A 15,513-nucleotide genomic window follows, 5' to 3' on the forward strand; every position below is an offset into this window, starting at 1 on the left:
CGGATGTTTATTTTAACTGTACGATTAATGTATAATCATTACATTTGTCCTACAGATGTGTCCATATACAACTATCCTTAAATCTTGCCGAATATCCCTTTTGGCGCACCATAGACTTAGCTGCGCTACATGAAATAACCGCTTGGACTTTTTTCTTACGATCTGATTGGATTGGACTAAAAATGGACTGGACTGTAATGTAAGTGCTGACAGTTATATTTAACAAATACCCGAAAAAATTATGTGCGCAGTGAGATCTGTAATCAGACAGCGGCAGCAATTTGTGTCCTTACTAATGTAACACTTTTTAACACTTAAACCTCTCACGAGTGTGATGCCCTGGGGCAGTTGCCTTGTGCTGACTTAGGTGGTCCCATGCTCTGGAATTGAACCTTAGTGTTAGGGAACCACCAGATGAGGTCACCTAACTGCATTTGGTGGGCCCATATTTTTGGCCAAAATTATGCTAAGCATCTCAAATTTACTTGGTTATATTGCAGAGTTTATTACAATGAATCTGATTAGCGGTGATTAATATTTAGAGTGTGCATCTGCATTTTATCTTTTTTATCTGTGTGGAACTACAAGTCTCAGCATGGTGGCACCTCTCATTATGTTTAAAATTAGGGCGTGCAGTCGAAGGCCCTCTTCCCCATGTATGGGGGTAATTCCAAGTAGATCGCAGCAGCATTTTTTTTAGCAGTTGGGCAAAACCATGTGCACTGCAGGGGAGGCAGATATAACATGTGCAGAGAGAGTTAGATTTGGGTGTGGTGTGTTCAATCTGCAATCTAATTTGCAGTGTAAAAATAAAGCAGCCAGTATTTACCCTGCACAGAAATAAAATAACCCACCCAAATCTTACTCTATCTGCACATGTTATATCTGCCTCCCCTGCAGTGCACATGGTTTTGCCCAACTGCTAAAAAAAATCCTGCTGCGATCAACTTGGAATTAGCCCCTATATTTGTGTCCTTCAACTGACTGCCCCAAAGACCTTCTGACTTAGACAAAGGCAGACGCAGCGAAACACCACTCACAACGTACCAGAGACATCGGGTTGTGACTGTAACCACACAGGAATTCAACAGAGTGGGAATTAGGGGCAAGTGTCAATATGCCGGCCGTCGGCAAAATGCTGGCTGTCAGGATTACGGCGTCAGTCTCCTGAATACCGGGATCCCATCCGCCGGCATTTTGACTGCATCCTGTCTGTGGTGTCTACTTGACTTGTGTGTAGAATTCTTTGGATTACTAAGTCCACAAGCCGTCTGCCTCTAACATGTGAAGCAACTTGTACACGCGTGTTCATGTATTTGGTGAGGCTGATCATGCTGCACTTACTGTTCTTTCTCCACCGGAGTTACGGCGATTTTCGGCGGCAGAAGCAGAGGTAACGTGGTGGGGCGGTGAGCGTAATCTGGCGTCTTGGCTCTCCTCACCTGCCTCTGATGTAGAGGGGGCAACTGTAATGTCCCGGAACAGAGACGCTTTCCTTTCCACAGATCTATACCCATATTGTAACCGTAAGAGCTGTAGGACTTGCTCAGGAAACACTCAGGAAAACCCTTTGCGCTCTGCCGGGAAATAGAGGAATTATTAGGTTCCACAAACAGCTCATAGTCGGTAAAGCAACGACAATACTTTGATTAACAGTTTGCAAATTACAAAGAAAAGAAAAAAAGCAATCATTGTTAAATAGGCGAATGCTGTTCTGCTTGTCTCTTCCATTATTATAATATGTGTGATCAGGGGTGTATCTTCCTATTGGCCAGGATGGCACTTGCCAGGGGCGCCGGCCAAGGAGGGGGCGTTGCCTGGCAGTGGTACCCGGGCCAGGGGGTAGAATGACATAGTAAATCTTACTACATCCCTTAGTAGTGCTCATCCTCTGCCGTACCCTCAGAAGCGTATTGCACTCTGACACTCTCTGTGGCTACAGTCACAATGATGGTGAATATAGCCGGGGAGCGGGGCACTTCCAGGTATGGGGAGGGGCGAGGCACTTCCTCTTCCTCATCCGCTCCCCTTCTCATTGGTTCCACGTGGTAATAATAAATTAAGAGGGAAGCCCAGAAACAGAGCATTTTGTACCTAGTGCGGTGGTTCATGTTGGAGGGTATGGTGACCCTGTCCATACACTCTTGTAATTTCCTCTGTGTCCCTGCCCGCACCCTTCCCATAATTCCCCCTCAGTGTCTCTGCCCACACCCTTCCCATAATCCCCCCTCAGTATCCCTGCCCGCACCCTCCTCGTAATTCCCTCTCAGTGTCCCTGACCTCAGCCTAACTGTAACTCCCCCCTCTGTGTCCGTGGGTGGGGGAGGCGGGGGGCGCCAGTTCCTTACTTTACCAGGGGCGCTCAGACCCCCAGATACACCCCTGTGTGTGATAGCCAAAGCCACTAGGACACTAGTCAGCAGAGTCGGCCCTAGGCATAGGCAAACTAAGCAAATGCCTAGGGCATTTGGCATGCCTAGGGGCACAAGCAGCTTCTGCTGATTTTAATGATATGTGGCATGCCTATATTCTGTGTGTGACTGTGGCTGTATCTGCATACAAAATGTTACATTACAGTTTATTACTGGAAATCACTGTAACATAGCATTTTGTATGCAGATACAGCCACAGTGTATGTTTATAAGGACATTAATAATATGTGTCATACAGTATGTGTAAGGGGTATTACTGTGTGGTATTATGTGTATAAAGCTATTACTAATTTGTGGCATTATGTGTATAAGATGCTCTACTGTGTGGCGTAATGTATAGAAAGGGCACTACTGTGTGGTCTAATGTGAATAAAGAGCAATATGGTGTGGTGTAATGTGAATAAGGGGCAATTCAGTGTGATGTAATGTGAATAAGGTGCACTACTGTGATTAGTAATGTATATAAGGTAAAGTGGTACTACTGTGTGATGTAACGTGAATTAGGGACACTATCGCATTATAAAATATGAGTAAAGTTGCACTACTGTGGCGTGATTTGAATTGGGGGTACTATTGTGTGGCCATGCCCCTTCCCAGCAAGATCACGCCCCTTTTTGGTCTGTGCGCCGAATGTGTGCACAGTTCCTATTTAAAATATAGGGGGAAGGAACACTAAAAATGAGGACTGCTATGAGTGAGGGGAGATGGTGCTGGGAAAGGGGTGCAGGGTCAGAGGCAGAACTAGCGGCGGTGCTAGGGGGCACCAGCCAAAATCTTGCCTAGGTCATCATATTAGTTAGGGCTGACTCTGCTAGTCAGAGACTAAAAATCTCCTCTAGGGGGTACTTATAGGGGACAATCTGACGGCTGTTTTCAGATAGACCATATTTCTCTTCTTCGCCTCGCAGACGCAGCGAAACACCACTCACAACGTACCAGAGACACTGAGTTGCGACTGTAACCAAACAGGAATTGCTTTACACATATTAAATGTTGCAGATGAAGCATGACAGGACTTGACGTGAGGAAAAACTGCGGCCGCTGCATCATAGCACTTTGTACACAGATTCAGACTCAGTCGCACACAGATGTATAAATGTCGCACATCACATTGATCACTGCACACCAGCAATGACGTTTTGTCTCTGACAGTTTTATTTATGTTAATAAGTTGTAAACTTTTAGTGAGAAAGACGCTAACTTTGGCCGGTAGATGGCGCACACTGAGAGGGGTATTTGGCACGACTTGAACAACAGTGTATGAGGACACCTCTGTACTTACGGCTAGATTTACGAGGCAGCGGATTTTGCATGCCACAGCTTCTCATGGGTTTGACCTGGAAATTTAAAGGAGCAATAATATGAAGTACAAATCGCACCATGCTTTGCATTTCATATTATTGCCGCTTTAAATTTTCCAGGTCCGACCCGCAAATCTAGCCCTTCGAAGATCTAGCCCTTAGTGGCCGTATCAGCTTTGCAGAACTACAGACTGTGTAGTTTCACAAACCTCATACCTCTTTCACATCACACAAATAACCCGGTATCGACACAGGTCAGCGTGCGGTGTTAAAGGGCTATGTCCGAAAACCCGGGTCGCCTGATCCGGTAATTCAACCCGGGAATAAAGCAGTGTTATTCCCAGGTTGAATACCGGGTCAGTGGCAGCGTAAACGGATTCCCGGGTGCAGGCGACCCAGGATCCGTTTACTAAATAGGGAGAGGTGGCGCAGAGATGAGCTCATCTCCGTCCCCACTGCCGGCTCCACCCCCTGCCGCTATGGCTACCGTCCCAGCAATTTGCCGAGTCAGAAAGCCAGCAGATAGTCTCCAATGCCGGATCCCACCCGGGAAGGACACGTTTCCAATTCCCGGGTGGATCCGACACTGGAGATGTGAAAGTGGTTTAATTGTTGTATACATCCTTTGTAGCTAGCCTCAGCTGCTACAGCCCAGGCAATGTGGTGGCACTGGCACCGTTTATGATTTTTGGGTCTCACTTAAACAAAAAAACAACTAGGGGCCCAATTCTGAGTTGATCGCAGCAGCAAATTTGTTAGCAGATGGGCAAAACAATGGGGGGTAATTCGAAGTTGATCGCAGCAGGATTTTTGATAGCAATTGGGCAAAACCATGTGCACTGCAGGGGAGGCAGATATAACATGTGCAGAAAGAGTTAGATTTGGGTGGGTTATTTTATTTCTGTGCAGGGTAAATACTGGCTGCGTTATTTTTACACTGTAATTTAGATTGCAGATTGAACTCACCACACCCAAATCTAACTCTCTCTACACATGTTATATCTGCCTCCCCTGCAGTGCACATGGTTTTGCCCAATTGCTAACAAAAATCCTGCTGCGATCAACTTGGAATTACCCCCAATGTTTGCTGCAGGGGGGGGGGGGGCACATGTAACATGTGCAGAGAGTTAGATTTGGGTGGGGTGTGTTCAAACTGAAATCTAAATTGCAGTGTAAAAATAAAGCAGCCAGTATTTACCCTGCACAGAAACAATATAACCCACCCAAATCTAACTCTCTCTGCACATGTTACATCTGCCCCACCTGCAGTGTACATGGTTTTGCCCAACTGCTAACAAATTTGTTGCTGCGATCAACTCTGAATTACCCCCATTGTATTCACAGTCATAATCATTATAAACTTGCCGTATGTGGCTGCATCGAGATATACTTTCGGCGTACGTTGATAAAGTCACATATTGCCACGTTATTTTGAGCTGTTTCTATGTGTACGTTGGGGCTGCAAACTTGAGGCCAACTCTTGATCCAACCCAAAATATTTATTTGGACCGACATCTTTAATGTCTATAATATTAATCGCTGATAATAATCCACTTAGTACTTAATAATTGATGCACAGCCGACAGTCACGCAGTGACCCTCAGCTCTCCGGGAAGCTCCGCCCCTACATTGCATCACATTTATATCACCATAACCTGAGCAGGTGACTTACACACTTATAGCTTTCTCCATAACCATAAAAACACAAAGGAGATGCTGGAATGAATCACTGACAGAACAGAGACCAGCCTACCTCCTCCGTTGTGATCGTGATCACACTCCTGCTCTTCTTCATTTTAGTTTTCAGGTAACTTTTATACAGTCACAAAGTCCGTTTTCAATGAGCGGTTCCAACCTAAGGGAGAAAGCAGAGTTACGGGTCACACTTGTCGTCTGTGTATATTACGCACATTCCAAGCAGACCGCAGAAAGCATGTCTGGTGTGTTTTCCTGCAAGCACCTTTGTGATACAATGACAAGAGCCCCGAGACACCTACATCACAGTGCACCTTACAGATGGGGCCACGCACGTCTAGGCTTCTCTGCTGCACCTAGGTGCACCAAGGTGTATTAGCATAAGCCTTTCATCTGTTCTCAGCTGCAATACAATACAGAGAGAACAATACATCAGGGGATTAAGTCATTACAGGAGGGGATTAAGTCCGACAGCACTGGCTCAATTAATCCTATTAAAGATATAGATGAGCATGGCTCCATCTGTATAACCGGTGTACGTGCACCTTAAGAAAACTGCCTATTGTGAAAGGCACAGGCAAATCATTTACATTTTGCATCACTACCATTGCTACCAGTGGCGGTCTATAATGGGTCCAGGAAGGCCCACACTGCACCCATTTGTTTTCAATACTCACCTCTCCAAAGTCCCCAGCCGGCGGCAACACTGAAATGGCCGTTGCACCATTTGCTCGGAGATTTGGGCATGCATAATAGAGTCTGTGTGCCTCTAGTGCTCAGATGCTATTGCGCTGCCGGGCCCGGATGGAGGAAGTTGAACACATGCCTTCTCCTCTGTTAATACGCCCACGGTCGGACTGGCCCACAGGGGTATTGGGGAAACCAGGGATCTCAGTCACTGCAGAGAGATTTCCTGGACGGGCAGGTTGCGTACCCCACTGGTGCCGAGGAAGACCTGGTACTGTGTCTTTGGACGCAGTTCGGATCAGTAATGCTACAGGAGGCGCGATATCTCCAGCTGCGTTACTATATTAGGGCTATCACTTCCAAGCAGCAATGATAGTACCTCCCACCACGTCCGAATCAGCACACCAGAGCGGTGGCAAGTGTACGGAAAGGGACAGGGGGTGCAGCACAGCAAACTCGGGGGGGGGGGGGGGGGGTACAGAGTGTCGGCAGGTGCAGCAGGGAGGCATAGGGGAGACACAGAGCAGTGGAGGGGGGCACAAAGAGTCGGCAGGTGCAGCGGGTAGGCTGAGGGGGGACAGGCAGGAGGGGAGTCACAGAGCAGCGGTGGGTGCAGTGGGGAGGTATAGGGGGCTAGAGCAGCTTAGCTATGGGAGGGGAGGTATGGGGGATTAGAGCAGCATAGTTGTGGGGGGTTATGAAGCTCGGCAGCGGGGAGTCATGGGGTGGACACAGCAGTGGAGTCAGGGAGGAACACAGCAGCAGCGGGTGCAGTGGGGAGGTATGGGGGGGATTAGAGCAGCATAGTTGTGGGGGGGGGTATAAAGCTCGGCAGCGGGGAGTCATGGGGTGGACACAGCAGCGGCGGATACAGTGGGGAGGTATAGAGCAGCATATTTGTGTGTGTGTGTGTGTGTGTGTGTGTGGGGATACAGCTCGGCAGCGGGGAGGCATGGGGTGGACACAGCAGTGGAGTCAGGGAGGAACACAGCAGCGGTGGATTCAGTGGGGTGGTATGGGGGGATACAGAAGCATATTTGTGGGGGGGGGATACAGCTCGGCAGCGGGAAGGCATGGGGTGGACACAGCAGTGGAGTCAGGGAGGAACACAGCAGCGGTGGATTCAGTGGGGTGGTATGGGGGGATAGAGAAGCATATTTGTGGGGGGGGGATACAGCTCGGCAGCGGGAAGGCATGGGGTGGACACAGCAGTGGAGTCAGGGAGGAACACAGCAGCGGTGGATTCAGTGGGGTGGTATCGGGGGATAGAGAAGCATATTTGTGGGGGGGGGGATACAGATCGGCAGCGGGGAGTCATAGGGTGGACACAGCAGTGGAGTCAGGGAGGAACACCGCAGCGGCGGATACAGTGGGGATGCATTCGGGAGACGGAACACTGGAGCTGAGTGGAGGGGAAGACAGCGTCGGTTTTCAGGGGAATTTCTCTAATAAGCTCAATAATGGGTAGAAGATTGGGGTACAGGCATGTGGAGGTGTTGATGGGAATGGGGTATTAGTACTTGCAGACTGAAAAATTAGAGACATTTTTGTGTACCCGGAATTGCTGGAAAGACTTACGTTGATAACATTTTTCCACCATTAATAATAAACTTAAAAATCAGCTGTCTGACACCTCTTAAGAACCTCTAGTACTTTCCTTGCAGCCTCTACCAGACTTCTATATATTGCCTGCTATCTCAGTTGACACCTTTTTGGGGTCAAGGATGGTTTCCCCACTTTTTCGCGCACTTCTCCCATGACGCTTTTTGTACACGCACGTATCCGGAGTGACCCTTTTATTTGAAATCTGAAAATTATTGGTATTTTCCAGCTACCTGTACAGATGGAGCCTCCATTATCTTGGCTGTTTCTCTGCCTAAACGAAGGTTTAGTTGCACCTAGGCGATAGCTTAGGTTGCTGAGCTTAATCACGGATAGGCGCGTTGAGGCACGACTACATACTCAGCATGCAATACACATCTCCACCACTGGGTGGCTAATGCTCCACTAATCTAGTACTTTAGAGCGAATAGCGGCGGAATGATCTACAGTACAACCTCTGGCGAATGGTTAGTGACGACTGTAATGTTAATGTACACACAGACCAGACCAATGGTCAGACTGAGAGAGTCGATTTAAACACAAATATATATAGTTTATAAAGACGCAAACGAATGTATTAAAACACTTGTCAACTGCCATGTTACTGCAAGTCCCGTAGACAAAGCAATAGAGTAAAAATTAATATAGTGTAGTTCATTGACGTTAAAGTGTGTACAATAATAAGAATTTACTTACCGATAATTCTATTTCTCGTAGTCCGTAGTGGATGCTGGGAACTCCGTAAGGACCATGGGGAATAGCGGCTCCGCAGGAGACTGGGCACAAAAGTAAAAGCTTTAGGACTACCTGGTGTGCACTGGCTCCTCCCCCTATGACCCTCCTCCAAGCCTCAGTTAGGATACTGTGCCCGGACGAGCGTACACAATAAGGAAGGATTTTGAATCCCGGGTAAGACTCATAACAGCCACACCAATCACACCGTACAACCTGTGATCTGAACCCAGTTAACAGCATGATAACAGAGGAGCCTCTGAAAAGATGGCTCACAACAATAATAACCCGATTTTTGTAACAATAACTATGTACAAGTATTGCAGACAATCCGCACTTGGGATGGGCGCCCAGCATCCACTACGGACTACGAGAAATAGAATTATCGGTAAGTAAATTCTTATTTTCTCTGACGTCCTAGTGGATGCTGGGAACTCCGTAAGGACCATGGGGATTATACCAAAGCTCCCAAACGGGCGGGAGAGTGCGGATGACTCTGCAGCACCGAATGAGAGAACTCAAGGTCCTCCTCAGCCAGGGTATCAAATTTGTAGAATTTAGCAAACGTGTTTGCCCCTGACCAAGTAGCTGCTCGGCAAAGTTGTAAAGCCGAGACCCCTCGGGCAGCCGCCCAAGATGAGCCCACCTTCCTTGTGGAATGGGCTTTTACAGATTTTGGCTGTGGCAGGCCTGCCACAGAATGTGCAAGCTGAATTGTACTACAAATCCAACGAGCAATAGTTTGCTTAGAAGCAGGAGCACCCAGCTTGTTGGGTGCATACAGGATAAACAGCGAGTCAGATTTCCTGACTCCAGCCGTCCTGGAAACATATATTTTCAGGGCCCTGACTACGTCCAGCAACTTGGAGTCCTCCAAGTCCCTAGTAGCCGCAGGTACCACAATAGGCTGGTTCAAGTGAAACGCTGAAACCACCTTAGGGAGAAATTGAGGACGAGTTCTCAATTCTGCCCTGTCCGTATGAAAAATTAGGTAAGGGCTTTTATAGGATAAAGCCGCCAATTCTGAGACACGCCTGGCTGAAGCCAGGGCTAACAGCATTACCACTTTCCAAGTGAGATATTTTAAGTCTACAGTGGAGAGTGGTTCAAACCAATGTGATTTTAGGAACCCCAAAACTACATTGAGATCCCAAGGTGCCACTGGAGGCACAAAAGGAGGCTGTATATGCAGTACCCCCTTAACAAACGTCTGAACTTCAGGAACTGAAGCCAGTTCTTTCTGGAAGAAAATCGACAGGGCCGAAATTTGAACCTTAATGGACCCTAATTTTAGGCCCATAGACAGTCCTGTTTGCAGGAAATGCAGGAAATGACCCAGTTGAAATTCCTCTGTAGGGGCCTTCCTGGCCTCACACCACGCAACATATTTACGCCAAATACGGTGATAATGCTGTACGGTTACATTCTTCCTGGCTTTGATCAGGGTAGGGATGACTTCATCCGGAATGCCTTTTTCCTTCAGGATCCGGCGTTCAACCGCCATGCCGTCAAACGCAGCCGCGGTAAGTCTTGGAACAGACAGGGTCCCTGCTGGAGCAGGTCCTTTCTTAGAGGTAGAGGCCACGGGTCCTCTGTGAGCATCTCTTGAAGTTCCGGGTACCAAGTCCTTCTTGGCCAATCCGGAGCCACGAGTATAGTCCTTACTCCTCTCCTTCTTATGATTCTCAGTACCTTGGGTATGAGAGGCAGAGGAGGGAACACATACACTGACTGGTACACCCACGGTGTTACCAGAGCGTCCACAGCTATTGCCTGAGGGTCCCTTGACCTGGCGCAATACCTGTCTAGTTTTTTGTTGAGGCGGGACGCCATCATGTCCACCTTTGGTTTTTCCCAACGGTTCACAATCATGTGGAAGACTTCTGGGTGAAGTCCCCACTCCCCCGGGTGGAGGTCGTGTCTGCTGAGGAAGTCTGCTTCCCAGTTGTCCACTCCCGGAATGAACACTGCTGACAGTGCTATCACATGATTTTCCGCCCAGCGGAGAATCCTTGCAACTTCTGTCATTGCCCTCCTGCTTCTCGTGCCGCCCTGTCTGTTTACGTGGGCGACTGCCGTGATGTTGTCTGACTGGATCAGCACCGGCTGACCTTGAAGCAGAGGTCTTGCTAGGCTTAGAGCATTGTAGATGGCCCTTAGCTCCAGGATTTATGTGAAGTAATGTCTCCAGGCTTGACCACAAGCCCTGGAAATTTCTTCCCTGTGTGACTGCTCCCCAGCCTCTCAGGCTGGCATCCGTGGTCACCAGGACCCAGTCCTGAATGCCGAATCTGCGGCCCTCTAGAAGATGAGCACTCTGCAACCACCACAGGAGAGACACCCTTGTCCTTGGTGACAAGATTATCCGCTGATGCATCTGAAGATGCGACCCGGACCATTTGTCTAGCAGATCCCACTGGAAGGTTCTTGCGTGGAATCTGCCGAATGGGATTGCTTCGTAAGAAGCCACCATCTTTCCCAGGACCCTTGTGCATTGATGCACTGAGACTTGGCCTGGTTTTAGGAGATTTCTGACTAGTTTGGATAACTCCCTGGCTTTCTCCTCCGGGAGAAACACCTTTTTCTGGACTGTGTCCAGGATCATCCCTAGGAATAGAAGTCGTGTCGTCGGGATCAGCTGTGATTTTGGAATATTGAGAATCCAACCGTGCTGGCGCAGCACTATCTGAGATAGTGCTACCCCGACTTCCAACTGTTCCCTGGATCTTGCCCTTATCAGGAGATCGTCCTAGTAAGGGATAACTAAAACTCCCTTCCTTCGAAGGAGTATCATCATTTCGGCCATTACCTTGGTAAAGACCCTGGGTGCCGTGGACAATCCAAACGGCAGCGTCTGAAACTGATAGTGACAGTTCTGTACCACAAACCTGAGGTACCCTTGGTGAGAAGGGTAAATTGGGACATGTAGGTAAGCATCTTTGATGTCCAGAGACACCATATAGTCCCCTTCTTCCAGGTTTGCAATCACTGCTCTGAGTGACTCCATCTTGAATTTGAACCTTTGTATGTAAGTGTTCAAGGATTTTAGGTTTAAAATTGGTCTCACCGAGCCGTCCGGCTTCGGTACCACAAATAGTGTGGAATAGTACCCCTTTCCCTGTTGTAGGAGGGGTACCTTGATTATCACCTGCTGGGAATACAGCTTGTGAATGGTTTCCAATACTGCCTCCCTGTCTGAGGGAGACGTCGGTAAAGCAGACTTTAGAAAACGGCGAGGGGGAGACGTCTCGAATTCCAATTTGTACCCCTGAGATACCACTTGAAGGATCCAGGGGTCCACTTGCGAGTGGGCCCACTGCGCACTGAACTTCTTGAGACGGGCCCCCACCGTGCCTGAGTCCGCTCGTAAAGCCCCAGCGTCATGCTGAGGACTTTGCGGAGGCGGGAGAGGGCTTTTGTTCCTGGGAACTGGCTGTTTGTTGCAGCCTTTTCCCTCTCCCTCTGCCACGGGGCAGAAATGAGGCGCCTTTTGCCCGCTTGCCCTTATGGGGCCGAAAGGACTGCGCCTGATAATACGGCGTCTTCTTAGGTTGAGAAGCTACCTGGGGTAAAAATGTGGATTTTCCAGCAGTTGCCGTGGCTACCAGGTCTGATAGACCTACCCCAAATAACTCCTCCCCCTTATAAGGCAATACTTCCATGTGCCTTTTAGAATCCGCATCGCCTGACCACTGCCGCGTCCATAAACCTCTTCTTGCAGAAATGGACAGCGCGCTAACTCTTGATGCCAGTCGGCAAATATCCCTCTGTGCATCACGCATATATAGAAATGCATCCTTCAAATGCTCTATAGTCAGTAATATACTGTCCCTATCTAGGGTATCAATATTTTCAGTCAGGGAATCCGACCACGCCAGGCCCGCACTGCACATCCAGGCTGAGGCGATTGCTGGTCGCAGTATAACACCCGTGTGAGAGTATATACATTTTAGGATATTCTCCAGCTTTATATCGGCAGGTTCCTTTAGGGCGGCCGTATCAGGAGAGGGTAGTGCTACCTGTTTAGACAAGCGTGTGAGCGCTTTATCCACCCTAGGGGGTGTTTCCCAACGTGCCCTATCCTCTGGCGGGAAAGGGTACGATGCCAATAACCTTTTAGGAATTATCAGTTTTTTATCGGGGGAAACCCACGCCTCATCACACACTTCATTTAATTCCTTGGATACAGGAAAAACTACAGGCAGTTTTTTCTCACCAAACATAATACCCTTTTTAGTGGTACTTGTATTATCAGAGATATGCAATACATTTTTCATTGCTTCAATCATGTAACGTGTGGCCCTAGTGGAAGTCACGTATGTCTCCTCATCATCGACACTGGAGTCAGTATCCGTGTCTGTGTCTGCCATTTGAGGTAACGGGCGTTTTAAAGCCCCTGATGGCGTTTGAGACCCCTGGACAGGCACAAGCTGAGTAGCCGGCTGTCTCATGTCGTCAACTGTCTGTCGTAAAGAGCTGACACTGTCACGCAATTCCTTCCATAAGCTCATCCACTCAGGTGTCGACTCCCTAGGGGGTGACAACTGTATAATAGGCAATTGCTCCGCCTCCATCTCATTTTCCTCCTCAAACATGTCGACACAATCGTACCGACACACCGCACACACACAGGGAATGCTCTGATAGAGGACAGGACCCCACTAGCCCTTTGGGGAGACAGAGGGAGAGTATGCCAGCACACACCAGAGCGCTATATATAGACAGGAATACCACTATAAAATGTGCTTTTCCCTTTATAGCTGCTGTTAGTAACAAAACTGCGCCAAATTAGTGCCCCCCTCTCTTTTTTACCCTTTTCTGTAGTGCAGGACTGCAGGGGAGAGTCAGGGAGACGTCCTTCCAGCGGAGCTGTGATGGAAAATGGCGCCCGTGTGCTGAGGAGATAGGCTCCGCCCCCTTCTCGGCTGCCTTTTCTCCCGCTTTTTGGTGAGTTCTGGCAGGGGTTAAAATACATCCATATAGCCCTGGGGGTTATATGTGGTGTATTTATGCCAGCCAAGGTGTTTTACATTGCTGCTCAGGGCGCCCCCCCCTAGCGCCCTGCACCCTCAGTGACCGGAGTGTGAAGTGTGCCTGAGTAACAATGGCGCACAGCTGCAGTGCTGTGCGCTACCTTGTTGAAGACTGATGTCTTCTGCCGCCGATTTTTCCGGACCTCTTCTTGCTTCTGGCTCTGTAAGGGGGCCGGCGGCGCGGCTCTGGGACCGAGCTCCGAGGCTGGGCCTGTGTTCGGTCCCTCTGGAGCTAATGGTGTCCAGTAGCCTAAGAAGCCCAATCCACTCTGCATTCAGGTGAGTTCGCTTCTTCTCCCCTTAGTCCCTCGATGCAGTGAGCCTGTTGCCAGCAGGTCTCACTGAAAATAAAAAACCTAAACTTAAACTTTTACTAAGAAACTCAGGAGAGCCCCTAGTGTGCACCCTTCTCGGCCGGGCACAAAAATCTAACTGAGGCTTGGAGGAGGGTCATAGGGGGAGGAGCCAGTGCACACCAGGTAGTCCTAAAGCTTTTACTTTTGTGCCCAGTCTCCTGCGGAGCCGCTATTCCCCATGGTCCTTACAGAGTTCCCAGCATCCACTAGGACGTCAGAGAAATACTGTATGTTTTGTACAACATGAGTGTCCAAGTCCCTTAACGGCATAAACAAACACCAATGGGAAGGAAATGAATCGCTGCTTACAGTACTTTTACACATTAGCTTGTGTATCTTCCATGTAGCGACGTGGGCAAGCGGTGAAGTCTTCCGCCTCCCATGCTGAGAGTCCCGGGTTCGATTCCCAAAGTATGAGTGTATTCTTTTTTTTTTCTTTCTGACACTCACTTTACTAATTTATTAATTTATGTTTTAATCTATTGTAATATACCTTCACATTCAATAGAAGTGTGCACACTGGTTTTACATAAATCAGGGTAAATCTGCAGAAGCATCTCATTCCACTATCTAAAATACACAGCGGCAATGAGGACCCGTAGACATACCAATAAATATAAATTAGTGTATTCTGACGCAACTAACTGTTCGAGCAACACAGTACTGTAGATCGTCGGCGTTAGAGAATCTGTGTTGTACTTTATTAGAAGGGATTACTGCTACTGTACCATTTACACATCTATCAAAGTGACTGAAGTTCTCTATCTGATTTTCATATACAGTACAGTATTGTGTTGTACATTTATTGTAACCTGACTTCCCTCCCTGTCTACTGTATGAACTGTGCAGGCTCCCAAAGGGGAAGAGGGAAGTGGGATGGGTGTAGGGCAGAGGTTTCCAAACTGTGTGCCGTGGCTCCCTGGGGTGCCTCGGGACACTTGCAGGGGTGCCCTGGGTTGGTGGTCCAGGACCAATTCAAATTATTCATGGTCAATATAATAGGCAAAACCAGTGCTGGTGGCTGCCAGTCATAAAATATGTGGCCAAACAGAAGCAAATCTTGTCCCTCACCACACAACTGCCCCTAAGGATGACATATAAACGCAATCTACTTAATGTAATATTTCTTTCTAAATTTCTCAATAAGAAACTTTTGGCCTAGAGGTGCCATGAAAAAAAAATCTGATATTCTAGGGCGCTGTGATTCAAAAAAGTTTGGAAACCTCTGGTGTAGGGGGAGGTGATGGCTAAATACCGTGTTCTGCATTATGAGCGTCCAAGTCCCTTAACGGCATAAACAAATGTAGATATATTAGCTAACTATCCAGCTAAAGTGTGCGAATGTGTATGTGGGACAAACCGTATTACAACTGAAGGGGTCAAAATGCAATTCTTGGTCAGTGTGCTGGTAAAATAATGGTTCCTTTCACATATAATGCATAAATTCAGAGTTCTTCTTTTAACATCACAATTTGGAGCTGATAAGCCACACCCCTTTCCTAAAACGTCTGCGCATTTTGAATTTGCCCCTTCCAGTACAGGGTGTTAGAGCCTCTTATTCTTCACAGTGTTAGTATTGGGAGGATGGTTTGAAAAGATTGGGGTTGGGCTTTTTTTGTTAAAATTCTGCCTTTATAAAATGTTGGGAGGTATGCACGGTGGCTTCTGTACTATG

At 48.1% G+C, this 15,513-nt stretch overlaps 1 protein-coding gene across 2 annotated transcripts in view; it reads right to left on the minus strand.

Moving 5' to 3' along the window:
- PDE4B (phosphodiesterase 4B) overlaps nucleotides 1–15,513 on the minus strand; it is a 726,366-nt gene that overhangs the window by 529,096 nt on the left and 181,757 nt on the right. For both annotated transcript variants that reach the window (XM_063939161.1, XM_063939160.1), the window contains exons 2-3: nucleotides 5,487–5,588; nucleotides 1,345–1,577 (exon numbers count right to left, since the gene is read on the minus strand). In XM_063939161.1, coding sequence (XP_063795231.1) covers nucleotides 1,345–1,577; nucleotides 5,487–5,528 — 275 coding nt within the window. In that variant the 5' untranslated portion in view covers nucleotides 5,529–5,588. The remainder of the gene's footprint in view (nucleotides 1–1,344; nucleotides 1,578–5,486; nucleotides 5,589–15,513) is intronic.

Source organism: Pseudophryne corroboree, chromosome 9 (genome assembly GCF_028390025.1).
Source record: "Pseudophryne corroboree isolate aPseCor3 chromosome 9, aPseCor3.hap2, whole genome shotgun sequence".
Lineage (NCBI taxonomy): Eukaryota > Metazoa > Chordata > Amphibia > Anura > Myobatrachidae > Pseudophryne > Pseudophryne corroboree.